The sequence below is a fragment of the Tuber melanosporum genome, assembly GCF_000151645.1.
Source record: "Tuber melanosporum whole genome shotgun sequence assembly, scaffold_95, strain Mel28".
In the NCBI taxonomy this organism is placed as follows: domain Eukaryota; kingdom Fungi; phylum Ascomycota; class Pezizomycetes; order Pezizales; family Tuberaceae; genus Tuber; species Tuber melanosporum.
In genome coordinates, this window is record NW_003299145.1 from 25,523 (window position 1) to 52,752 (window position 27,230).

Genomic DNA, 27,230 nt, shown 5'->3' on the forward strand with positions numbered 1-27,230 from the left:
GGACTCAGTTGCAATATATGGTGAAGTCTGTTGGCTTCTGTTGTAGTATTCCTTAGAGTACTAGACTCTTTTAGTTATTGTAGAGCATGTGCGAATGTATTGGTTTCTTATTGAGATTCTTTAACATTCTCTACCATATCTTTATTTGAAAATGTCCAGTTACTTACAGTCTAGGCCAAAGATATTACATCTTTGAAGTTTAGGCGGTCTCTGAGTAGTTAACAGACTTACTCCATTCCACTTTTCCAACTCAGCCAAAGGTCCCCTGTCATATATTCCGCGAACTGGACCTGGTCGGACAAAGAGCTGCGATGGATAGAGTGTTATTCTTACACCTTCATCTCTGTGCTATTATTGTCACAGGATGCAACTGAGATTAATATGTATAATGAATTGCAGGCCCTATAAGGAGACTAGAGGGGGGTGTTGGAGACTAGAGATTTTAATTCCAACTGGAGTTACCCTACTTAAGAGGTTTCCTAGGTATCAGATTCTGGTATTCCTTATAGTGATAACAGACCAAAAGAGTCAGCAGGGCCTATCGCCCATCCCGGGTACCCTTTCCCCTCCTGCTATACCTACAACCTAACTAAAAAAACCAAACAAACTCCACAGAGTCCAGCGCACAAGACCCAAACAAGTCCAACCAGTTGGTTGCAACTGACTATCCATAAAGGTAGTCATCTGCTAGTCGGTCTGTCAGGAAGCTTTACAGTACTCAGTAGCTTAATCTTAACAGTCCAGGCAGGCCAGAGACACTTAATTAGACTCCGCCTAACATGATGCAAGCCTCACTAGCACTTGCAGATACCTCACCCCCCCCAGCCAGCTCCCTCCAAGCCCCACACACCAGACACCATATGGCCCATCCAGCACCCTAAGTCCCTCAGACAGGTCAACCATCTGATCACCAGAGGCTGGCCTATACCTAACCCTATCAGGCTGCCACTGATATAGGCCACACCAACCAAGTTCCTACGCGTACCAACATGTAGCTGAGGGGGCCTACCAGCCACAGCCGGGAGCTACAAAGAGGACAGTACCAATACCTGAAGGTACCAGCACTGGCCACATCATCCCATCCAGCCGAACAGAAGTCTAACCAAACCACGAAAGAGTCCTACAGGACTTTCCAAGGATGTCTCCACAGGTCCCGCACAACGCACAGACCAAACAATAGGTAAGAGTTACCTCGAACTGATGTAACAAGGATGGTGAGACAGAGGTAACAAAAGCAGACAAACCAAATATAGGTCCTACTTGCAATAGGTGAAGCCGGTAACCACAATCCACAAGCGAACCAGGCTAACGTAAAGAAAAGGAGATTGTCTGACAGCCAATCATCTCATACCACCCTAGGCAATCGTGGAGAAACCGCAACAGGAGGTAAACGTATTGCAGAGTCAAGGCCATCCCCAATGAGGGGAAGAGAAGACATCTAGCTGAAATCCCGTAATTGCCATCAGGATACAACTGTAATGGAATAGTAATAAACAACATCGTAGAATTCTTACAGTAGAAATATAAAGTAATGAGGAAATGCCAGGTGTATACCACTGTACCACTGTGGAATGATGTAGCCTAGATGACGAGTTAAAAGTGCTGGACAGTTATCAAGCAACCTAGTGGGTATTTTGTATCACAAGAACTAAGTACTTCCTTAAAACGCAATAAACAAGAGTGGGCCCCAAGAACAATATGTGTGATCTCCCCAAACATAATGTTCAAATCTACCCAACCGAACGTGAAACCTACAACTAGGCATTATACAGGCAGCCAAATACCTTTGACCAAAAGGGGCTCATAAGTAACTCTGATGAGGAGCTCGAAGTGCCAGCATCATGAGATAACTAATAAGTAACGAAAGGGTACCAACAGAAAACCAAGCCCTCAACTATATGATAATCATTGTCACGAATGTGGCTTAGGGAGGAAAGGGTTTTCACGTGACGCATAGTTATGAGTCACAGGTATGTTATTGTTTCACACATATGACTCATTAGGATCATATGATTTGTTGTGTGTGGGATTTGTGATGCTTTCGCACATGGCTCAAGTATGAGTCATAGGACGTGCGCGTGACGAGTATGCCTTGCAAGTATGCCTTGCGGGTAAGCCTTGTACATATGATTTATGTTTTGCACATGACCTCATTATGAGGTCATGGATTTCGCGCAGATGACTCAGTCAAGTCATATGACTTGTTTATTACGTTATGATTGGTTTATGAGTTTTGTACATGACCTCGCTATAAGGTCATGGGTTTTGAGCATGAGATCACTTTAATCACATGATTAGTTTGTTATGATTTGGTTTTGCACATGTGACCACTTTAGGTCACATGACTACGGGCGGGAAGAATACTATATAAGGAGGCCGATGCGGCTGAGGAAGATAGGTTCTTCACGCTTTATTCTAAGTACTTTTCCTACTTATTACTTTAACGAATATAAAATACCTTTATGATCTTTATCTTTGTTGCAACATTATCATTACGCGAAGAAGCGCTCGTCACGAAGACGAGTTGGAGAAAGCTTATGATAGGCGTTTCCGATAGAAGACAAAGATCTTGTACTATCGGTAACGTAGGCAGAGGCCTAGAGCTATCGTAAGATAAAGAAAGAAGGAGACAGGAAAGATAAGTATCGTTCCCCATCGCCAAGAACTAACTATCTAAAAAGGGGATCATTACAATCATCAATACCAGAATACTGGATGAACCCAGATAACTGCCTAGCATTAAAGATCATCAAGGGAGTGCAAGCTTGTTACTGAGGCAGAATGAAGATGAGAGTAAGGAAATTACTTAGAAGAAAGAGTAAAGAGCCTATTCTTCTTGGCCGTACTGGCCTTCTGATATAGTACTCTTCTCAACAACCCTAACCCTGATAACTCATATTACTCGAGCGAGGCATATGCATAAAACCTATGACTCATAATCGAGTTATATGAGAAATATAACAAATCATAATATATATGAGTCATATTACTTGAGTGAGTCATATGTACAATACCTATGACTTATAATTGAGTCATGTGCAAAATCCTGTCACATACATGATAGCAACATTCTTGGGATACAACAATAATGTCTTGCTTATATAATTCAATTTGCATCTCATGAGGTATTTGATATAAGTTGTTATAAATCATACTCTGTAAATAATTCTCTTTCTATCATTATTTTACTTGATTTCAATTGTGATTATTTCAAATTCACTTTGAACTTGAATTGGTTATTTGAAATTACAAGTAGTCAGCCTTCACATTATTATAACGATCCCTCCACGGATGGTTAATTCTTAGCGATGGGAAACGATACTTCTCTTCCCTGTCTTTTTCTTTCTTCGTCTTACGATAGCTCCAGGCCTCTGCCTACGTTACTGATAGTACAAGACCTTTGTCTTCTACCGGGAACGCCTATCATAAGCTTTCTCTAATACAGCTTCATGAAGAACTTTCTTGGCGTAACAATAACGTTACAATAAAGATAAAGATCGTAAAGGTGTTTTATATTCATTAAAGTAAAAAGTAGGAAAAGTACTTAGAACAAAGTATGAAGAACCTATCTTCCTCAGCCGCATCGGCCTCCTTACATAGTGTTCTTCCCACCCATAATCATGTGACCTAAAGTGGTCACATGTGCGAAACCAAATCATAACAAACTAGTCATGTGACCAAAGTGATCACCAGCTCAAAACCTATGACCTCATAGCGAGATCTTGTACAAAAACTCATAAACCAATCATAACACAATAAACAAGTCATATGACTCGACTGAGTCATATGCGCAAAGCCCATGACCTCATAACGAGGTCATGTGCGAAACATAAATCATATGCGCAAGGCTTGCCTGCAAGGTATACTCGCAAGGCATACTCACCAGGTGCACGTCCCATAACTCATATTTGAGCCATGTGCGAAAGCATCACAAATCCCATACATAACAAATCATATGACCCAAATGAGTCATATATGTAAAACAATAACATACCTGTGACTCATAACCATGTGTCACATGAAAGTGTCATGAATATGGCTTAGCGAGGAAAGGGTTTTCACGTGACGCATAGTTATGAGTCACAGGTACGTTATTGTTTCACACATATGACTCATTAGGGTCATATGATTTGTTATGTGTGGGATTTGTGATGTTTTCGCACATGGCTCAAGTATGAGTCATGGGACGTGCGCCTGACGAGTATGCCTTGCAAGTATGCCTTGCGGGTAAGCCTTGCGCATATGATTTATGTTTTGCACATGACCTCATCATGAGGTCATGGGTTTCGCGCATATGACTCAGTCGAGTCATATGACTTGTTTATTCCGTTATGATTGGTTTATGAGTTTGGTACATGACCTCGCTATAAGGTCATGGGTTTTGAGCATGTGATCACCTTGGTCACATGATTAGTTTGTTATGATTTGGTTGCGTACATGTGACCACTTTAGGTCATATGACTACAGGTGGGAAGAATACTATATAAGGAGGCGGATGCGGCCGCAGAAGATAGGTTCTTCATGCTTTGTTCTAAGTACTTTTCCTACTTATTACTTTAATGAATATAAAACACCTTTACGATCTTTAACTTTATTGCAACGTTATCATTACACCAAGACGTGCTCGGCACGAAGACGAGTTAGAGAAAGCTTACGATAGGCGTTTCCGATAGAAGACAAGGGTCTTGTACTATCGGTAACGTAGGCACAGGCCTAGAGCTATCGTAAGACAAAGAAAGAAGCAGACAGAGAAGATAGGTATCGTTTCCCGTCGCCAAGAACTAACTATCTAAAAAGGGATCGTTACATTACAAAGCGTCACCTAGTGCGACGCCAAACGATATAAGACGGCATCCTTCAACCCGGACAGGGAAGATGATATTGATATCGACGATCAAAATCTTAATCTAGGAGGATTCAGCGACGCCTTAGATCACGTCTCCGCAGAACCCTCGAGGGCAACAAGCCAAGTAACCACCCAGAAAGGATCATCAGTCGATAGCTCTCCTGCTGGAACTCCATGACCCGAGAGAATATTGGGATCCGCAGTACCTGGGCCACAGGCCCCAGCTGCTCCGGCACCAGGAACCAGCGTACTTAAAATGACTGAAAATCAGTTTCAGGCATTTCTCGCGGCCACGCGAAATACAGGACAAGGAAATGTCCAATGACCAAAAGCAAAGGAACCCGACACATACGAAGGAGCTGAAGATAAGCTACGAATATTCTTAGCACAATGCGAAGGATATTTTGCTGTTAAGGGATATGGAGACCAACACGACGAAATCAAGATTCCATATGTGGAATCCCTGCTCAGACGACTTGCAGGGCAATGGATCATGCCTTTGCAAGATGGAAGGAAGTAAAGGGAATGGGTCACATACGAAGAGTCCAAGGCGACACTCTTTGAACAATTTGGAGATCCCAACGCCAAAGAAACAGCAAGACGAAAGCTAGAAAAACTCCAGCAAGGAAAATAAAAGTTCTCAGCATATTGTAACGAATGTCGACAATTGGAATACCAGGCTGAGTTTGATGATGCGACTCTCTACATCATCCTCCTGAGAAACTGCCGTGAGAGACTCCAAGAGGTATGGGGAATCTTGGACCTGCGCTATACGACAGCTAAACGATTTGCAAGATGGGCAATCGACAAAGAAAGCAAATTGAATATGGTTCAGAGCAATTCAGAAAATACTATAGCGCACAGAGTGGTCCAATCATCCAGGAATGTGGACGGGACCTTCAAACCGCAAGCACCTAGAGGCGAAAGTCGAGTATTACTACCAGGCGAACCAATGGAGTTAGACAGGTCAAGAGCAAGACCTGCTCTGAATCTGTCTAAGGAAGAATACGCCAGAAGGATGAATGGGAAACTATGCCTAAAGTGTGGAAAAGCAGGGCATCAGATACGAGAATGCAGAAGCCGACTGGACAACGGATACCAGGGAAACAGAGCTGCTGGAAATAATTGTTTCCAAAATCAGAAAAGGAGCAACATCCGTGAAATGATAGCAGAGGATTCACTGGCGGAAAACGGAGAGGGTCCCCAGTAAATGGTGGTCTGGGAAATCCAAGGTGTAGACCTAGAAAACCAATCCAATTAGCAAACTACTACGCGGCACTACACACGCAAAGAGGAGAGGAAGACAGAGATCCTGTAATAATCAAAACAAAGATATACAACGGAGAAAGCGAAGAAACAACAATATATGCAATGATCGACTCGGGGGCCACTGAAGACTTCATTGATGAAGAAATATGCGACAAATACAGCCTCCACAACAAACAAGTGAAGAAAGCAGGTCAAGTCTACTTAGCGGATGGAAAACCAAGCGCTATGGGTCCTATAACACATACAGCGACAGTACCTATGGACATTGACAGCCATAGGGAAACGGCAACCTTTCAAGTGGCAGATCTGAAGAACCATGAGATAGTCATAGGGATGCCATAGTTACGGAAGCATAATCCAACGATCGATTGGAACGAGAACAAGATGACCTTTACAAGCGAACTATGTGCGACACAATGTCTCAACAGTTCACCTGTGGTCTACTCAACACCAATACGAGAAGCGAAAGAAGAAACTTTGCATGCAAAGTTCGCCGACATGCGGCAAGACAAAAGAGTCCGGATACAAAGGCTGGACCAAGAGGCAAAAGTGCCTACCAAGGGTTCCAAAAGGGCAGCAGGACACGACCTATATGCCAATGAAGGAATCAAGATACCTGCCAACGGGCAGGTGACGATAGCAATGGGAATACCCATTGGACTCCCAGAAGGCACCTATGGACAAATAGCACCCCGCAGTGGTCTAGCAGTCAAACACTGACTCATGACCATGGCAGGGGTGATCGATGTTGACTATACCAGTGAAATCAAAGTGGTCATGGCCAACCTAGCATGAGAGGACTACCAGGTCCAGAAAGGCGATCGAATCGCACGGTTGATAATTGCAAAAATCAACAATGAGGATCTGCATGAAGTAGATCAACTGGAAGAAACCATAAGAGGAAACAAGGGATTTGGAAGTACGGACCAAAACCAGCTCGATACAACAAAATGAATGGAGATCAAGGAGATCACAGCACAAGCCTTTGGACAATATTATCGAAGAGGCGATATAACAGGAATACTCAAATGGACATACGAAGACAAAAAAGCGGCCCTAGCAAAAATCAACATCAGAACAGACCTAGCAATCCAAGACAAGAAGTACCAAAGCAAAAAAGGAGAGAAAGAATTGGTTCTAACTGAATATCACCAATTCACAAATTTATTCCAAGAAGAGGAAGCTACGGAGCTACCACCTCGAAGACCAGGAATCGACCACGAAATTCAGCTGGACAAAGTCGTAAAAAGGGGAAAAACAAAAGAGATTCCGTATGAGAGGTTAGACCCCCTAGGGGAAGCAGAGCTCGAAGAACTTAGGAAGTATATCGAGCAAAACCTAAAGAGAGGATGGATCCGAGACTCTTTCGCGTCAGGAGGATCCCCAATACTACTCGTCAAAAAGAAAGACGGAAAAATGAGACTCTGCGTGGACTACAGAGCCCTCAATTCGGTTACCAAGAAAGACCGATATCCTCTACCCTTGATTGGAGAAGGACTGGACAGAATACGATCAGCAAAATACTTCACTAAACTCGACATTAAAGACGCATACCACAACATAAGCATCAAGGCAGGAGATGAATGCAAGACTACATTCGCCTCAAGATACGGAATGTTCGAATACTTGGTTATGCCCTTTGGGATAACCAACGTACCGGCTTCATTCCAGAGATGGATCAACAAGGTACTTAACAAGTACCTCGACATGTGTTGCATCGTATACTTGGACGATGTACTCATATACTCGGAAACCATACAACAACACCAAAAAGATATCAGCAATATCATGGCGGCAATACAAGGATCAGGAATGAAGATCAAACCAACAAAATGCGAATTCCATAAGGAAGAAACAGAATACCTTGGATTTATCATCAATCGAAGTGGGGTCAAGGTCGACCCTGTTAAAACAGCAGCCATATGGGATTGGGCCAAACCAAACAACCAGACAGATGTTCAATGCTTTATGGGATTCTGCAATTTTTATTGTAGGTTCATAGAGGGATTTAGCTGGCTCGCAAAACCACTCTTTAACCTTACAAAGACAGACAAGAAATGGGAATGGGGAGAAAACGAACAAAAAGCATATGATGCAATAAGAACGCATCTAACATCGGCACCCATACTGTTTCATTTCAACCCAAACCGAAAGACAATGATCGAAATGGATGCCTCGAAATACGTATGCTCAGGCATACTATCACAACAATGCGATGATAGAAAATGGAGGCCAGTGTCTTACCGATCCAAGATAATGACCCCTGCAGAATGCAACTACAATGTTGCAAACAAAGAACTATTAGCGATAGTTCAAGCATTAAAAGAATGGAGGAGATACGTTTCGAACAACGACCATCCAGTCCGAGTTCTAACTGACCACAAGAACCTGGTCCCGTTCATGACCACAAAAGAACTGAATGACTGCCAGATAAGATGGATGGAACACCTCAGCAAATACAACTTCAAAATCGAATACTGACCAGGAAAAGAGAGCGGAAAGCTAGATGCTCTTACGAGGATTGCAAGCGACAAACCACAAACAAAAGAAGACGAAAGAATTAGACAAAAAACACGAACCCTATTACCAAAAACCTACTTCAAGGCAATGGAAATTATCCAATTCACATCAAAGGAGGAAAGAGGAATTGAAAACGCAAACGAGAAAGACACGACAATCCAGGCAATAAGAGAAGCCTTAGAAGAAGGAAAAAAGGAGATGAAGGGAATTGCACTGGGGTTATGCCAATGGAAGGACGGAAATATGTGGTAGGATGGAAAACAATGGATCCAGGAAGAAGAGGAAATAAGGACAGACATCATACGACAACACCATGATATCCGAATGGCAGGACACGGAGGCGCAGCTAAAACCACGGAATTCATTATGAGGTCATTCTATTGGCCAGGACTGTGCGAAGACGTCAAACGATATGTTAAAAATTGCGACATATGCCAAAGAACGAAAACGGCTAAACACGCACCATACGGATTACTAAAATCAAACGAAGTTTCCGAACAACCATGGGAAACAATTACCATGCATTTCATCACAGACCTACCAGCATCGGAAAATTGCGATAGCATCCTGGTCGTGGTGGCTCGTCTGACCAAAATGAGCCATTTCATTCCGGTTAGAAAAGACATCAACACGAGGGATTTTATACAAACCTTCTTCAGAGAGGTCTTCCGACTTCATGACCTACCCAATAATATCGTCACCGATCGAGGAACACTATTCACATCGGAACTATGGAAAAAAGTAACCGGAGAAATGGGAATACAAAACAGAATGAGCACAGAGTTCCACCCACAAACGGATGGACAAACGGAATGGGTAAATGCAATACTCGAACAATATTTAAGGGCTTACGTCAACTACCAACAAGATGATTGGTACAAGCTGTTATCAATGGCCGAATTCGCATACAACAACGGAAAGCGAGAAACGATCGGCACCACACCATTCTTCGCGAACTACGGACAACATCCACAAAGTCAGACTACATATCATACGATTAATGATGTGATACCGGAGAAAGCAGATATGGGAAAACTACACGAAACCTTACAATACGAGATGAGTCAAGCACAACAACGGCAAAAAGAACAATACGACAAGCATCGAAGAGCGGATCTGAACGTACAACTGGGAGATATGGTATGGCTAATACAACGCAATATCGATACAACACGACCATCAAAGAAACTGGAATACAAGAAAATCGGACCCTTCAAGATATTGGAAAAAGTGGGCAGCCGAGCTTATAAACTTGACCTTCCCCCCTCAATCCGAATACACAATACATTCCACATCTCACTCCTCGAATTACACAACGACAATAAGTTTCCTTCCCGAACACTTATTCCTCCCCCTCCGATGGAACTCAACGGAGAACCAGAATACGAGCACGACGAAATAGTTGATTCCCGCTTCTTCCACGGTCACCTCGAATACCGAGCCAAGTGGACAGGATATTCTCCGAAACACGATACAACTTGGTATTTCGCACCCGACTTCGATAATGCCCAAGAGGCCATCTCAACCTTCCACCAACGATACACAGGTAAAACCGGCCCAGGTTACGATCACGTTCAACCAAGACAAAGGCGAGGGAAAGACTCCCGCGCCATTGCAGCCATACGAGGGCTGGGGCGATAGCCCCCGCCAAACCACACCCACCAGCCCTGAATACTCATTCATGGGGCCAACGGACGAAGAACTTAAGGAAAGAGAACAACAAGCACAGTATAACGCCATGTCATGGACGGTATGCTACGACGACGGTTGCTAAACACACTTTAGCGACAAAGAAGGCTCGGGATGGTTCCCGAGGAAATGTCGAAAGCGTGGTCCACGCCCAGACCACGTTCTGAAGCATTGGCAACAATGCTTCAGAAATGGGTGCAGGATGCACAGGGCACAAAAAATATCTGCGGGATTCTACCCGCAGAAGGACGGAATCAGAAAAGAGTTGGAAGGAGAAGATGCCAGAAAGGCATGGGCTGCGAGGACGCGGTCCAGGGAAGGAGGGGCCCAAAACTCCTCCGCAGACATGGAACTAGATGTCAGGAGCCTACACAGGCAAATCCGGGGACTCCGAGAACAACTGGGCCAAGCCGAGGCCACAATTTCGGCAAACGACAAAACGATCGTGGAGCTAAGACAGCTGAACGACAATCAGCGGCACACGATCGAAATGGCGAACCTGATTCTGGAATCGGTAAGGGTCAGATGGAGGATGGCAGACGAAAAGTTCCACCAGCTGAGAAGGACCATGCGCTCAGCAGTATGGGAACTATTGAAACTGGGAGAAAAAGCCTGATGGGACTCCGGCTTAGGAGGAAGGGGGCTAATGTCACGAATATGGCTTAGCAAGGAAAGGGTTTTCACGTGACGCATAGTTATGAGTCACAGGTATGTTATTGTTTCACACATATGACTCATTAGAGTCATATGATTTGTTATGTGTGGGATTTGTGATGCTTTCGCACATGGCTCAAGTATGAGTCATGGGACGTGCGCCTGACGAGTATGCCTTGCAAGTATGCCTTGCGGGTAAGCCTTGCGCATATGATTTATGTTTTGCACATGACCTCATCATGAGGTCATGGGTTTTCGCGCATATGACTCAGTCGAGTCATCTGACTTGTTTATTACGTTATGATTGGTTTATGAGTTTGGTACATGACCTCGCTATAAGGTCATGGGTTTTGAGCATGTGATCACCTTGGTCACATGATTAGTTTGTTATGATTTGGTTTCGCACATGTGACCACTTTAGGTCACATGACTACAGGCGGGAAGAATACTATATAAGGAGGCCGCTGCGGTCGAGGAAGATAGGTTCTTCACGCTTTGTTCTACGTACTTTTCCTACTTATTACTTTAACGAATATAAAACACCTTTACGATCTTTATCTTTATTGCAACGTTATCATTACACCAAGAAGTGCTCGCCACGAAGACGAGTTAGAGAAAGCTTACGATAGGCGTTTCCGATAGAAGACAAAGGTCTTGTACTATCAGTAATGTAGGCACATGCCTAGAGCTATCGTAAGACAAAGAAAGAAGGAGACAGAGAAGATAAGTATCGTTCCCCGTCACCAAGAACTAACTATCTAAAAATGGATCGTTACAGAAAGCCTCTTTCATGCCAGGTCACGTTCGTGACAATTATCCAGAGTTATTAAATTTCTCCTTACACTTGCAATTAACTGTTCAATTTACCAAGAATATTTTTTTAATAGTTTTTATGCTATTATCTTTCATTAAAATAACTTTAGCTGCTAAATTATTAGCAATATCCGAAGTCTCAGAATAATGAAGTGGTTGGAATGAGAATATAATTCTGCAACTGCAACAGATCCCTCCAGTTCCAATATGGATGAATCTGAATATTAAACTAATTCAGATATAGGATCTGAATTTTGTACTTAGTAATCAATATTACTGTAAGTGCTTCAAGTTTGAAGTAATTTAAATATAACTTATAAGTTGTAACGATATAAAATAAATACTAATTGACTTACAGAATCCAAGTCCAGAGAGAAAGCCACTGACATTAACAAAGAAGAGATTACCATAAATAAGTACTTAAAGTAAGATTGTGCGAGGGACTTGGGAAAGTATGAGCACCATCTTACTAATATAGACAATATTTGTTCTTGTAGGAGAAATTGTTCCTCTAGGGCATTATATTCTCAATAGTTTCACTGGATGAAAGTGAATTGTGCTTTGCCAGTTAAGTAGAGAAAGCTATTAGCTAGCTATTTAATAACATATACAATACATATATCACAGCCAAGGGAGTCAAGAAGTTATAATAAACAATCTCGCTTAGAAATAGACCTCAGTGAGAGAGAAACAACATGATGTCTGTGCTAAAATCAATACATAATTCTATTTATTAGGCAAGTATCTTCTGCCTTCTTCCACTAGTACTGAATTCTGAGAAAATCTCAAATATTGAGTATAATTAAGCACTTAAAATCTAGAAAGACTATTATTCCTGCAAAGCATGGCAATACTGGAAAGAGAGCTCTAAATACACTATCACTAGCACATCATACAAAGCTGATGAACTTTCTATCCAGAATTGAAACTGAATATAGAGAGCCAATTGCAACTAGATCATATAAGTATCATACAATTCATGGAAGCATTACTACCAGATGGAGCTAGATAACCAGATTCTTCTTCTATTCTTTTTCTCTTTTTACTTCCTGCATACTATGTTAAATGGGAAGATAAATAAATCTGGTATCGGAATATTATCTCTTAACAGCTTCATTCAATATTGGAAAAGTAGTCCAAAGTTCAAGCACATGCCTATACGAACTCCTGCTAAGAATATTTGTGATAGCTGTATAATGTTGAAGGTGAATGTAAGATCACAAGATGGAAAGAACCTTTCCCTAAAAGCTTTAAAGGAAAATAGTTACTTGCTTCAAATTCAGAACTGTTTTGATCAGCATCAAAAATAATACAGAGAGTGTTGCGAACTATATGAAGCTACTATTGTACAGTCAACTCACTATCCAGGAGATACTGTATGTTACTCCTTTGACCTTCAGCAGGTAGTGGAAATTCTCAAGCTTTCATGACAGCCAGGACAGGGGTCATTCTACTCACCTTTTAAATTATATTTCTTTGGTATTGTAGATCAGAACAAACACTTTAATAAGCATTGTTACATGCTATATTCAGAAGCACAGTAATTAAAAAGACTCAATCAAGTTGTATCTTTTTTGTACTGCTACTTACAATTAGAAGGTAAAATGAAACCACACATATATCTCTAGGCAGACAACTGTAGTTGTCAAAATAAAAACAAGACTTTGATAGCCTACCTGTACTGACTGGTATTACATAAACAAACTGATGGCATTAAACTTTGCTCCCAAGTAAAAGAATATACAAGAAATTCTGTTGATTGTGGATTCAGAACTGTAAAGTTTAAGGCTTTGCAGCAAAATATATGAACAGCTAAGGACTATAGTAAGACTCTATTGACAACAGCAGGAAATCAAACAATTCAACAAATTGACCTTTTTGAGGAAGACCAAGCAGAAGGTGTATTTTGGAATTGGGAAAATTATCTTACACAATTCTTTAAATCACTTAAGGGGATACAAGGATTTCACAACCTGCTGTTTGTTAAAGAATTGCTAGGTACTGTCTTAGCTAAGGCATTTCCCTTAAATCCATGGCAGAAATTTAATCTTAAGAAATCATGAGTTACTTTAAATCAAATTCGCACAGTATGACCTGCAGCTCTTCCACCAATTAGCTTGAAGCCTGAATGAAGGTTTAATATGTGGCCTAAATATGGCTCTATGCTCCTGAACATGTACGATCAACCTGGCTTTATTTCCCACCTCTAGCTAGTATTATTGAACAAGCAAAAACAGTAAAAGTTGCTAGAATGAAACCTAATAACTCTAATGCAAGCTTGGATATTACAGATGAAAACAATCAAAATACTCAAGATATATTTGATGGTGAATTGGTAAATGAAAGCAAGTTAGCAAAGAAGCGTGGTTGTCTAAGAGGTTCGAGAAACAAAAAGTCCTGAAAGACTATATATCTATGAATATATTGTTGAATCCAAATTCATAGAATTAAATATGTTACTAAAAACTAAATTTTAAATGTTGTAGAATATTATTAAAGTTTTTTTTGATGGGGTAGTATTATTTCATATGTGTAATAGATATAAAATGACTGATTTCTCAAAACTAGTTTGGTGGGTTGCTGGGGTTGCAACAAACTTTTCTCAACATAACACAAATGTCTAATACTCAGGTTTTTGCTGGTACAGGCTCATATTATTATAATTATTTACATGTGATGTTTCTACATAGGAACTGTTGTGTTAGGGCTGTATCTGAAATGGAAGGTCAATGTTATTTACTGTTGCCAAACAGCCATTCGGTTCTTCCATTTTGAAATGGAAGGGAAACGGTCATTTGTATGTAAAAATAAAATGGGCCCAGTGCAACCGAACATGGCCTTAGAGATTGAAAGGCAGGATAGGGCAGATTTGATAAAGGAGCTTCATGAGCTACCGGAAAACAATTCTAAACCCTCTACTAGAACCAAAATTCCTGTTCAAGGAATAGTATTTACTGATAAATCTGAAATTCAGAGTTTTTTTTTTCAAAAACCACAGGAACATCAAGAGGCTTTAAAAAAAGCTGCTAAGATATAGTCTCTTTTTTTCCTTTCTTTCTCCTGATATTATACTTCTTTCACACTCTTCAAGCTCTTCAAATCTTATTCAACTGTTAGTTTTTCTTTTTACTCGTTCCTCTATTACGTTGATTTGTTTGTGCATGGTTGTTGCTAAATTTAAAATAAGTTTTTCTGTCGCGGTGCCAAGCATGTCACAGAAACCTGCCCCGTAGATTTGGTTCCCACTTGGCGTTCGTTGTCCTCCCCCGTTCGTTGTCCCCTCGGGCGGTCTAGTACCTAACTAAATACTCCTCTGCTCCCGCAATGCCACCAGTTCTCTTAAGTGCGCTACCTCTCCCCTGACATCTTCCATGGACGGGCTTACCAGCGTAGTTAGTGCCAGGACGCGCTCTGTCGACTTGTCGATCATGTTTTTGTGGATCCCGCGGGGAATAGTGCACTGTATGATAGCTGGTTGGTTAGAATTGGTGTGATGGTGTGAGAGGGGCGGGGGGTGACGGGTTTTGTAAAATAGCAGGAGAGTTTGGAGGAGCGGGTGTTAGATCATAGGTCACTCGAAAAGCATTTCATATAGGTTTCGGCGTCAATAGTATTAGGGGGGCTGCGGTGTGGTGGGTACTCAAGTTCCGTATATCGGTGTACCATACATCCCAGGACCCATCTCCTGTACGAGTACAAAAAACCCCTCGTTCATTCCATATTAAGGTTAAATACAAAATCAGCCGTCTATGGAAGTACTACCCCAGCTGTTCATGCGCACGATTAAGTGCCTCAATTAATGACCCCAAGGCACCCCCGATGGCCCATACACAGGCGATAAGAAATTAGAAGGGTGCTCATTTTCTATGCTTAGTTGTCGTTTTTCATGTTTCCGGTTTCGTCCCTGATAGCCACCTCTTCCAGATGCTCTTCCATGATCATTTCAGGGGGTGACTGTTTTCCTGCAGCGCCACCAATAGCCCCAAGGCCATTCCTTCCAGTGTCCCTCTCCTCCTTGCCCTCGTTCGTTCCAGTGCCCTTCTTCAGGCTTGCTTCCCCAAGGTTGATCGGGATAAACTTGCTAGGTAACTTGACACGGTGGAATTTCTCTCTTAATGTTTCGACAACATATTTCCAGTCCAAGTGCCTGGTTAAGCTCTTGCGCGGCGCGCATCCAATACAGTGCTTGGCGTCGAGATGCATATCGAGAGGATCCTTACTATGACACCCTGGGGATATACTAACCCGAATACTGTAGGAGCTAGTATTTGGCTCGTCAGGCGAGTCTCCCGGTTGATCCTTGGTTTCCGATTCCAGAAGCTCAAAGCATATTTGGGTCAAATAATCAAGCTCGGGAATGGCGTTACGTTCCATCTTGATTGGGAGACCCCCCTCAATGATACAATTGAGCAAAGTATAGATATGTGATTCTAGAGATTCATGATTTAGAACGCAGTAGTTGAGGCACAAGTGGCCCAACATACCTTTCGTGAAGTAGATAAAAGACTTCGCATTTTCGGCCGCCTGGACATTCTCCAAATCCTTCACAATCTGTTTCAAGAGCGGTAGGCTAGTCAAGAGTCCGATTTCTAGTTTCTCTTCATCGTCAATACCGTACTCTTGCGGAGATACGAAACTAAGGTGGAAAATCAGTAAATAAAACACACGCAAAAAAGTGTAAGGTATTTACTCAAACAAGACTTTGGCAAGTCGATAAAGCTCACGCAGTTTAGAGAGTCTAACATCACTCTTAGATTTGGAGTTCAATTGAGTGGCGGCGTAGCTACGGCTCGCCTCCCCTTCAAAGGAAGGCCTAGTTCCTCCACTGAGTAAGTTTCGGCTTCGCAAGCTCAGGCGCTCCCTTTTGCTGGTCCCTCTTTGCTGTTGTTGAATGATTTCCCTCTCTCCTTCGGAGCTAGGAGAAAAGGAATACTTCCTAACGTCTCCCGAAGTAGGCGGATTCAAATCCTCCATCGAGTCGAGGACGGCGGTGTCCATGTCATCAGCCTCCAACATTGCGGCAGAAGGCATGAAAATCGCCTCTAGAAATTGACGGTTATGCAGTGCGTCGTATTTCATTGTATCGTAAAGCTCTGAGATTTTGCTAGGGTCGACCTTCTCCCACTCGCAGAACTCGACGAATAACTTCTCCCAGCGTTCTTTGAAAAGCTCAGGATCCTCACCACAGCACCAGCGTGATTGAATATTGGCGGTAGACTGAGCGAGAAATGGTGCGCCCGAGAGAGCGAGGGACGGCAAAGATGTTGAAGATGCGCCAGTGCCAAAAAGCCTACTGTAGTTTTGATGCATCACTCTTCTATGGAACTTCATCAAAGATACAACATTTTGCATCACTACGGAAGGTTCCGGCATATTATCTTTTGGCCAAGCAAATTGCGGAGAGGGTTTCGAGCCTTCACGGAGCAGCGATTTCAACTTCTTCTTGACCTATTGGAGAATGTTAGATAAAAGGTTGGGATTCAGGCAGTGTTAAGTTCACCTTATCCATCTCGTCCTTCGCAGCGTTCGAATCATCAAGTAGATCCTTCCTCACTTTCACGAAGTCATCCGGAATTTTACGATCCAGGAAAGAGCCAGTCCAGATTTGAGCTAAGTATCGAAAGCAAACCTCAGCATCAACCTAGATATACTGAGGAACCCAAGACTTACCGCTTGTAGTAACCCTTCTCTCCGAGCTCGTGAAAACAGAAACATCCTCCAACGCATCCTTATTCATTAGGAGTAGATCCTTCCTGTATGATTCACCTAGATCTTGGCTTTGATACCTTGCAGAATGGGTGGGTTCACCGCCCCATTTGATGATCAACTGTAGCTTGTCCAAAACCTGATTCGATTTCGTCGGATCGTTAGAGAACGAGGACACACTGCTGACTCGGCTGACGTTGACACGTGCTTCAGTGAAACCGGTGCCTGGAGAAGCCGCCGAACCATCACTATTAATCTCAACCAATTCCTCCACAACCTCTGTTTGGAGGAACATTGGCTTTATCTGGACCTTAGTGCCCGCAAACCCGACTTTCCTATCCAATGCATTCTTGAGTACTGTGAGCTTATCCATGTCTTCAGTGCGTCCTTCAATCGCTCGGCGAGTAGCTTCAATAACATCCTGTAAGCCCTCTTCGACAAGTATAACTTCCTCGGTATGACCCTTAAGCAGATCCACGAAGGGTTTAGAATGGAAAGTGAATTTGAATTTTTGCTTCGGGGTGCGGTCAGCATGTCGTAGAACCGCTACCATGCCTTTCAACTTCCAAGAATGCTGAGGCGCCACCGGTTTCGATTTCTCTCTATTCTCCCCAGGAATTGGTTCCGATGGAGGGTGGGGAATAGGGCTTGCAGCAGCCGGTGTGGGTAATTGTCCGGGAGTAGGATTGGTATTCGGCGTCGTGACTGCTGGCGGTGGTTGTTGGTGATGGCTTGTCAGCCTGGAAGATGAAGGGGACCTAGACAACAGGCTGTGCAATGCTGAGCGGTGGCTACTGGAGTTGCGTTTAGAGCTTGACCTCCTGCTCGGGCTCCGCTCCTTGGTTGGAACTATCGAGGGCCCCATAGCACCTGGGTCTCTGTAGCTCTCTCTATTTTTCTCCTGAGAGGCCTTGATAAAGGTAGACCGGAGAATACTGGAGCAGCGATCATAGTATTCCGTATTGTCCTTCACGAAGCTCCAACCATTGACATCAATGACATAACTCTTTCCATTGACCCTTAACAAGTCAAATCCACAGACCGCTTGCCCAAATGACTCACAAATCCTAGTCGCCATACCAGATTCAAGAGGTGAGAGCTTAGTGACAAACCGGATCTCCTTCCCATGGGTGTTTCTACGTACGAGACCATCAACAACTGGACTTTTCCTAGTTTCCGCATGGCAGAACTCAGGGCCAACAGTATATGCTTTGACATCCTCTGAGTTGTCGACATCCATAAATTGTTCATAAATAAAGGATCCTTTCATTCTAGGTTGTGAGAGATTGGGATCGAACTCGGAGCTCTTATTCCCCACTTTTCGAAACAGTCTCCTTCCCCCACCGCCGTTGGCAAAATAGATGTGAATATTGTGATCTTCCCCATTAACTGGCTTTTCAACATATGGCTTTTTGAGACTCTTCCCATCGACGATGAGCGATTCTCCATCTTCGCTCAACTCAACTTTTTGTGGCATCTTCCATTCGCCTTGCGGTGGAACCTTTACACTGGTCTTCATCTCCAAATAGTAGGCGAGCTCGCTGGGAAGATATGGACCGCCATCTCGGGAAACCTCGAGGCGTTTGGGGGTCGGGACCTTGATTGAGTCTAATACACGAAGAACAAGTCGGCGATCCCACAAGATCTTTTGCATCTGAAGGTCATTGACACAATATGGTTGGCGTAAGGCAACATATTGCGTTGCTTTATCCAGCGGAAACCCGGTCGAAAAAAATGATATCAGAAAATCACTGTCAAAGGTTAGTCAAGGGGCCTTTATGAAGAATTCCAGACTGGAAAAAAGTAAACAAGAAACGAAATCAAGTCCAGAACATGACAATCTCATACAAAATTCACAAGACGGGACTCCCATAAAAGTGATAAAAAGATTTTCAAAAAAATCGGTTTTCCCCAGAAATAAGGAAAGAAGGAAAGAAAAAAACAAAATAAAAACAAATTCTGACCTCCCCCGATGTCTTTTCAAGAGACCCATTCCTCGGTTGGATTGTGGGGATCAGGTACCCGGATTCAAAATTGTGCCCCCAAAACAGTATGCCGGTCATTTGAAGGAGAATAATTAAAGAAAGGAATAATGCCATGTACGCACCAAGTGGGCCAGTTTTCGATGGCTGACAATGTCACAAAAATATTAGCATTTCGAATTATCATGAGAGCCCCAATCAAATACGCAAGTGTGTCACCGGAGAGCGTTATGGTGGGGGGCCATAACATGCGTTAATGGAAGAAAGAAAGGGGGGGCAGAGAAAGATTGGGGGTAACCTGGAAAAGAGATGTTTGGAAGATTTGTATTAGGTCCATCCCAATCTCTGTTTTAAAGGTTCTGGTATGGACCAATCAAAAATAATAACAGCAAAACGTGGGATGTTTTACTTTGTTTTTATTCTCCTTCGCCCCGTAAAGGAACAAGCAAAAGTGTAAAAGATCGGATGAAAGTTGTACTTACACTCATCTAAAATAACCTTGTCACCGAATATAACCGTATCAAATTCCCCGTGCTCGATTAATCTGTTCAAGATAGTTCGGCAAGGTTTGCTCCTCGCTTTGGAGTCAAGGGCGCACACTCCAATTCTCCCATAACGTCGAGGTTTCTTCTCCCTATCCTTGTCCCTATCCGGATCCGTTAGATTGGTTATGCTGCTGGAGATTGAAGACCGCTTGGTATGAGTACCAGGGGATATAGGAGATCTAGAAAGAGTCCTCTGCTGTTGCTGCTGACTGAAGACCGGTTGGGTCCCATCATGTCTACTCATAGTGGATCTCGATCGGGATCTGCGTGGGTGCGTCTGTGGTGTCTGCGCTTGTTGTTGCTGTTGTTGCTGTTGTTGTTGAAGGGGAGAAGGGAAGAAATTGGGGGATTGTACATGAATGCCCACGCCCTCGTTCGTGGATGTCCGCGCAGTGGTAGGGTTTGAGATCACGTTTACAGGTGACGTAGCTGTGGTAGGAACTCCGCCTGAAGCTCCAACCTGCGAGACGCTTCTTCTTCTACCACTGACCTCTCCACCGGGGAAAGACTCGGAGAAGCTAGAAGATGTCAAAGATAGGGCATTCGGAGAATTGAGGGAGGTGAGGTTGAGAGCCGACGAGGATTGCGACATTCCCGGCGTGCTAATAGTACTTCCAGGAACACTACCGGTGCCAGGGTTGCCATAACTACTACCGGTATCTCCTAGGGGAAAACGATTGCCTCCAGTGAGCGCTGGTGCAGCCATGGCCTTCCCAACAGCTACTCCTGCCGCTTCCGTCGAAATTGTTGCCGATGCTGTTGATTCCTCCGTTGTTGGTACACTGGAGCCCAGCGCAATGGATCGAGAATAGGAGGAGGGTAGAAAGAGGAAATTGGAATGAAGGGGGCTAGAGGACGATAATGGAAAATGAGAGGAACTCAAAAATCCATAAGAGTTACTGGTTGAGGAGGCAGGTATCGCCTCATCCCTCCAGCGAGCACGGGGGGACCCAGGGGTAGGGATCGGCAGGGTAGGCATCGGAAACTTCGTCAAGGGAGCCATTTTCGATATGGGAAGAAAAAAAATGCGCGGAAGGCAACTTGTCTTGGACTTGGAAGGTGCGCAGAGATTCCCTTCGTCGGAGGGCAACTGCTATTCTGTTTGCGGTGGCGCCAACGGGTTGAAAATTTCGGGTGAGGGAAGTGTTGAACAATACTCGTACTGTGCAGTATCGTGCTGGTATGCGCCCACCTTACTTAACTTGGGAGGAAGAGCAAGAGCAATGGAAGATAAGAACATTTTTCTGCATTGGTGAAGGCTCCATTGGGGTATTGAGGGTCGGGGGGTTTTGCATGTATTGGGCAGTTGCTTGCGCATCAGCTGCGATTGCCATACCGGTATAATGATTCTGCGGTGCAGATGTAGTATTAATACCTCGTACCATCTTGTTGATAGCTTTTCTGATGGTGACTGGCTTGGGCGCTTGGGAGGGCTGTCCAGGTTTTTCCACCTCCGAACTCTCTGGATGGTTCAGGTGTATCATTATGATACCTCCTCCTTACGACCAGGACAAATAGAGTATTTAATGAACTGTACTCGTACTCGAGTAATAGCACCCGGATACCACGTGCATTGGAATCCTCCAATGATATGAGGGAATTCCAGGTTGTGCTGCAGTGGCGGTGCGTTAGAGGTTCATCTCAGCCGCCTGAATCCGACAGTGGTCGTGCCTAAATCTGGTGTTAAAATTAAAATGCACGTATCTTGCGCGGATATGGTTAAAATAATTTTAAATACAGTAGAATAACTGGCGGAAAAAGAGAGGGAAATTCCCCACCCGCGAGGTTACATTGCTCGAGTGCTAAAGTGGTAGTCTACTCGTACTCATACGGAGTAGAGGAGTCTCCCCACCATATTTCATAATGCGATATTCAAATGCCTATCGACCGAGCACTTGTGGGTCAATGAGGTAACAAATGACCAATAGGTTGTTATCGAGTAAATTTTTCATAACGCGTTTTATTTTCCAAATCCCAAACACCGGCACCAGTCCTCTACAAGTAAACTATCATACTTCGCTGGTGGCTATTGTCACCTTTCACCCGGTGTCCTATGATATGCAACTGCTACTCGTACAGCACTCGAGCACCTGTAGCTCCTTCCAAGAAAACGATTCTTGGCGCTCCGCCAGTTTACCTGATTCAGACCCCTGCTCTGGTGAGATCTGTGACTTGATAATGATGATACCGTGCTCACCTAATGAGCCTCGGGGTTTGGCTTGCCCTCACTGGGAAGCATGCTTGGCACTCGCGTTCTGCGCGTCCCATCGCTGCCCGTGGTCAACACAAGTCCCAAGCATCGCCACTGGTCTCGACCTGTCGACATTATCCGCGAAAGCCAGCAACCCAGTCAACTTTTTCACATCGCCTTTCAAATTCCCTTAACCACTATTCACGCCAATGGATCGTTCCAGAACCCGTTCCCTATCTCGAGGCCGCTCCCCCAGCCGTTCGAACTCCCCGCCTCGTGGAGGGAGATCTTATTCTAGAAATTCTCGTTCCATCACTCGTTCTCGTTCCGGGACAAGGTCCCCCGTATCCAATAGATCTAGGTCTCCGACACAGTCTCCCGTTTCCAGGGCAAGGTCGAGAAGCAGGAGTGGTAGCAGGGGAAGGAGCTATTCACGAAGCGCTAGTCCTGAGATACAGAGCACAAAAGTTCGTGGTGCCTATTCTAGCCTTTCCACCTGATTGGTTTGGGAAATTCAGATCCTCGTACTAATGGTAAAGTTTTAGATTGTGATTGAGAAGCTCACAAAGAATGTTACCGAAGCTCACATCAGCGAAATCTTCTCAAGTTATGGGGAGATTAAGATGTTGGACATGCCCTTAAATCACCAATGTAAGCCGTTCTACTTGTCCACCTTCCCCCTGGTGGTTAAGTTCCCTACTTACCTGATTTTCCCGCCGTTATAGATAATACAAACCGTGGTGTATGCTATGTCATCTATCATTCCTCCTCCTCCGCTCACGCTGCTATCGCACATATGCATGAGGGTCAGCTCGATGGTGCAGTAATCAACGTTTCGATAGTTATACCACGTCGCTCAGACCCCTCTGGCCCTGGCTCTGGCCCTCAGACTCGCAGACCTCCCCCGGGCCCTCGCTACCGTGGACAGCCCGGGAACCGCTATCGATCTCCGCCTCGCCGTATACATGCGGGTACTGGTGCTGGTGCTGGAAGGGGGTTTCCTCGAGGCGACAGTTACCGCGGACCTGCCGCTGGGGATAGTTATCGACCTACCTCGAGGGCCAGAACCAGATCCCCTTCTTTCTCATCGCGCTCAAGATCCCCTTCCAGATCTAGGTCCAGATCCTCATATCGTCGCCGCGAACCTGCTGGCAGGAACACTCGGTACAGCCCTCCCCCTAGAACCGGTGGAGGTCGTTATGGAGCTGGGCAGGGACGTGGGAGAAGAAGAAGCCCGAGCTACAGCAGCTACAGCTCGAGGAGCTACAGTAGGTCTAGGAGCCGTACTCGTAGGGTCAGGAGCAGAAGCCGTAGTAGGAGCCGTAGCAGGAGCAGGAGCAGAGCGAGAGGGATTGGGACACGAAGGCGCTAGGAAGACCGCTTGGTCTCGTCAGAAAAACGTTTATGTGATGCTTCAGGTGACCGACAGTTACCTATCTCAATCCGTTTCCCACTCCTCGTTTTTCAACAATAATTCTTTACCAAAAATCTTCCTTACCCGGGAGTGCCGGTTGGGCGGGTTTGAAGGGTTTCCTCCAATTTTCGATTTTTTCCTCTAATCTTCTGCTGATTTTTTCCAGCGTTACCACTGTATTATTATCATCAATAAGAACGGTATCTTGTTCTCATATTTTACCAGTTCTTGTTCGCTGCCATACTGTGTATCAAAGATATGTACCTGTACTCATAGAAACGACTGGCCTCATGTAAACAGTTGAGAGAGATTAACTCAATCCGGGAATCCAGAGATTTACCACAAAAAAACAAAAAATAGGTCTGGGAAATACGTTGCAGCACCGGCACCCAATGAGCGTAATTGCCACACTTGGGCCTACGAGTAATGCGTGGGTTCGGCTGCACCGCAGAACGTTCGCGAGTGATGCAAAATGCCAGACAGTTTTTCCCGTCCTTGGAAATAAAATCCTCGTTTCCTCTATTTCCTCTCCCTCCTCCCCCATCTACTGCCAGCTCCCTCATTCCCTGACTCCGATTTCTACAAAAGACTATTCACAAAATTAAATTTTTTTTTAAAGAAATAAGGCTGAACAAGAGCAGCCATGGCAGAGCCTAACCCCTCGTCTTCCCGGGCAGCTGTGGCGAAGAATCAGGGTGTGGACTACGTGATCTCGTTCCGATTCGGAGGTACAGGTGTGTATGCTAGCTTTAGCAAAGCGAAAGTTTCCACCCAGTTAGAGCTTCAGCTTGAATCAGTTAATGACAAAAGTGTATATCCTAGCCAAGGAGAAAGCTGAAGCTCAGTTTGAAAAGTTGATTGCTGCCTTGGATTCGGTTGGGCTTAAGACTGAAGCCCGTGACGGTGCCCATGGATCTGTTCTCGTCTTTGTCACTGCTCGCTCTGAGCAGAAGCTTATTGGCGACGTTTACAGGTCTCGGTAAGCTCCGGCTCTCTCTCTGGGTAGTGGGTAGTAGTGTTTGGTGAGTGTGTGCTGATTACTGGGTCAGAGTAAAGGATTGGCTTTTCGGTGTTCGCCTTGCAGCACCTGATAAGGAGACTCAAAAATCGTTAGATAAAGAGCCATTGACAGAGGCAGAGAGGTTGAGAATTCTGTACAAGTTGATCACGTTGCCAGTGGATGAAGGTGGTGTTGGGATTACCCCCAAACAGGGTCCCTGGACCCTAGTGGAGAGTGTTTTCCCGTTGCATGACCCTGATTTCAACAAGGTGAATTTCTAGAGCTTGAAAGTAGGGGGGTTATTTTTTAGAGCTGCTCCTAACCTCTTATCAGATGTGGTTGAAGGATTGGTCTACCACCTGGATAGTTTCAATAGAGGAGCTGGAGAAATTGAAAGATCGGTTTGGTGAGAGGGTAAGCAGATCCCGGATATCCATCCAGGCGACTAGCGAAAACTCATAAATTATATAGATTGCCTTCTACTTCGCTTTCCTACAATCCTATCTCTCTTTCTTGGTTGTTGCAGCCATAATTGGTGTGGGATCCTACTCCTTGCTTTCGCAGTATTCGCTTGTCTTCGCTATTTCCAACTGTCTCTGGTCCGTCATCTTCGTTGAGTACTGGAAGCGCCAGGAGGTCGATTTGGCCGTCCGGTGGGGCGTCCGCAACGTGTCACAACTACAGAACAAGAGAGCTCAATTTGTACATGAGAAGGAGGTTGAGGACCCTGTTACTGGAGAGGTGGTCAAGTTTTTTCCGGCTTGGAAACGCCTATGCCGTCAACTCCTCCAGGTCCCATTCGCCTTGGGAGCTAGTGGTATGCTCTCGGCGTTATATGCGACTATTTTTGTAATTGAGATCTTTATTTCGGAGGTTTATAATGGACCATTCAAGTCTGTTTTGGTAAAACCATGTTCTACTTATTCTGTCCGCAAATTTGCTGATTGACCGCAGGTCTTCATTCCTACCGCACTGTTAACTCTATTCGTTCCAATCCTCATGTCCATCCTCATGAAAGTTGCAGCTGGGCTGACGGAATTTGAGAACTATGAGAATGAATCATCCCAGGAAGCAGCAATGACCCAGAAAATCTTTGTTTTCAATTTTATCTGCTCTTATGTCCCGCTTTTCCTCACTGCATTCATATATGTTCCTTTCGGAAATCTGATTATACCCCACTTGGACGTTTTTGGCTTGACTGTCCAGCCTTCCACTGCAGATGGGAAACCAATGGCAGCTCCAGTATTCCAGGTCAATACTGATAGACTAAGAAAACAAGTCATCTACTTTACCGTGACTGCGCAAGTTGTCAATTTGGCATTGGAAACCATCGTTCCATATGTCAAGAGGAGAGTTTTCAGAAAGGCCAAGGAGCTCCAGAACAACAGAAAAGGCTTCGAGGAGGCAGGTGAAGTCAATGACGATAAGAGCGAGCATGCATTCTTAAAGAGAGTCAGAAACGAAGCGGAGTTGGATGAATACGATGTCACTGCCGACCTTCGGGAAATGTGCATGCAGGTTTGATTCCATTACCCTGATTCGGGCTACTCTCTGGCATCGGCTAATAGCATCTCCGTGTTAGTTTGGTTATCTGACTTTGTTTTCCCCGGTCTGGCCCTTGGCTTCTGTCTCATTCTTGATTATCAACTGGATCGAGCTTCGAAGCGATGCCGTGAAAATTTGTGTCGAGATGAAGAGGCCTGTTCCTCATAGGGCCGATTCTATCGGCCCTTGGCTAGAGTATGCTCGATGTCGCCCTGTTGTGTTAGCGGTGAGCACTAACAGGATGGATAGTAACCTTGCATTCTTGTCCTGGATGGGCTCTATCTCTTCGGCAGTCCTCATTTACCTATTCTCCGACTCTACTACCCCCGCGGGGACTCCTAAGGATCTTACACTCTGGGGAGTTCTTACTGCCGTTTTTTTCTCGGAGCATATATATTTCGCAACCAGGCTTGCAGTTAGAACCGCATTTTCCAAGCTCGGTAGTCCAGGGCTTCTCAAGGAGCGGCGTGAACGGTTCATGGTACGCAGAAGATTTCTGCAAGAGAGCCTCGGTGAGGATGAGGAGGCGGAGATCAGCGATCTGGAGAAGATTGGCCATGGCACCCGGGTTGTGCCCACTAGTAGCAGTGCGCTCTGGGGTAAGCAGCGAGGACCCGGAGAAACAGTTGCCGCTGGAAAAGAAATTATCGAGAGCAGTCTCAGCAAAAAGACGCAATGAGGGCTAATATGAGATGATTGGAGAGTGTCTGGAGGAGCGCCCTAGGATGGGGGTGTAGACAAAGCATGCTTCCATTTTTTCCCATTTGCGATAATCCTTGTTCTTTGGTCTGACAGCATCAAAACTGGCATGCACTTTTCGCAAGGTATGTTATGCCTTGAGTTTTGCATGTATTCTTGTTTTTTTTCTTCTTTTTCTTTTTCTCTTTTTCTTTCGAATTGGCAATTGAAGATGTGCCCTCTAATTAGCTTATTTCACCTAACAATCGTGCGGCAGATGGGAAGAGGGGGGGGTGGAAAAATATGGGAAATTTTTTTTTTTTATCAAATTCCTTGATTTATTTGACACCCGATCTTCCCAAAAACTGTATGTGGGCC

General features: G+C 44.3%; 2 protein-coding genes; one reads left to right on the forward strand and one right to left on the reverse strand.

Annotated features, from left to right (window-relative positions):
• Positions 1-15,486: 15,486 nt before the first annotated feature.
• Positions 15,487-21,309, reverse strand: GSTUM_00012052001 (uncharacterized protein). XM_002842309.2 has 10 exons: positions 19,962-21,309; positions 19,605-19,626; positions 19,055-19,248; positions 18,348-18,985; positions 17,775-18,095; positions 17,462-17,636; positions 17,292-17,401; positions 16,482-17,239; positions 16,276-16,427; positions 15,487-16,221 (listed from the first exon to the last, which is right to left on the reverse strand). The coding sequence occupies exons 1-10, from the start codon at positions 21,025-21,027 to the stop codon at positions 15,662-15,664; spliced, it is 3,996 nt and encodes a 1,331-aa protein (XP_002842355.1). The 5' UTR covers positions 21,028-21,309; the 3' UTR covers positions 15,487-15,661.
• A 1,053-nt stretch (positions 21,310-22,362) lies between these two features.
• Positions 22,363-27,115, forward strand: GSTUM_00012053001 (uncharacterized protein). XM_002842310.2 has 11 exons: positions 22,363-22,682; positions 22,761-22,866; positions 22,941-23,174; positions 24,307-24,363; positions 24,452-24,608; positions 24,679-24,898; positions 24,963-25,043; positions 25,101-25,532; positions 25,584-26,147; positions 26,212-26,369; positions 26,424-27,115. The coding sequence occupies exons 1-11, from the start codon at positions 22,425-22,427 to the stop codon at positions 26,851-26,853; spliced, it is 2,697 nt and encodes an 898-aa protein (XP_002842356.1). The 5' UTR covers positions 22,363-22,424; the 3' UTR covers positions 26,854-27,115.
• Positions 27,116-27,230: the final 115 nt, after the last annotated feature.

Excerpts from the sequence above, each read along its gene's own strand:
- GSTUM_00012053001 (XM_002842310.2), top strand. The coding sequence starts at position 22,425 with ATGGATCGTTCCAGAACCCGTTCCCTATCTCGAGGCCGCTCCCCCAGC. Across the intron at positions 24,609-24,678 it reads GGCGACGTTTACAGGTCTCG|AGTAAAGGATTGGCTTTTCG; the intron begins GTAAGCTCCGGC and ends TTACTGGGTCAG. Across the intron at positions 25,044-25,100 it reads AAGATCGGTTTGGTGAGAGG|ATTGCCTTCTACTTCGCTTT; the intron begins GTAAGCAGATCC and ends TAAATTATATAG.
- GSTUM_00012052001 (XM_002842309.2), bottom strand. The coding sequence starts at position 21,027 with ATGGCTCCCTTGACGAAGTTTCCGATGCCTACCCTGCCGATCCCTACC. Across the intron at positions 18,096-18,347 it reads GTGCTATGGGGCCCTCGATA|AAATCGAAACCGGTGGCGCC; the intron begins GTTCCAACCAAG and ends GAGAATAGAGAG. Across the intron at positions 17,402-17,461 it reads GAGAAGGGTTACTACAAGCG|CTCAAATCTGGACTGGCTCT; the intron begins GTAAGTCTTGGG and ends TTCGATACTTAG.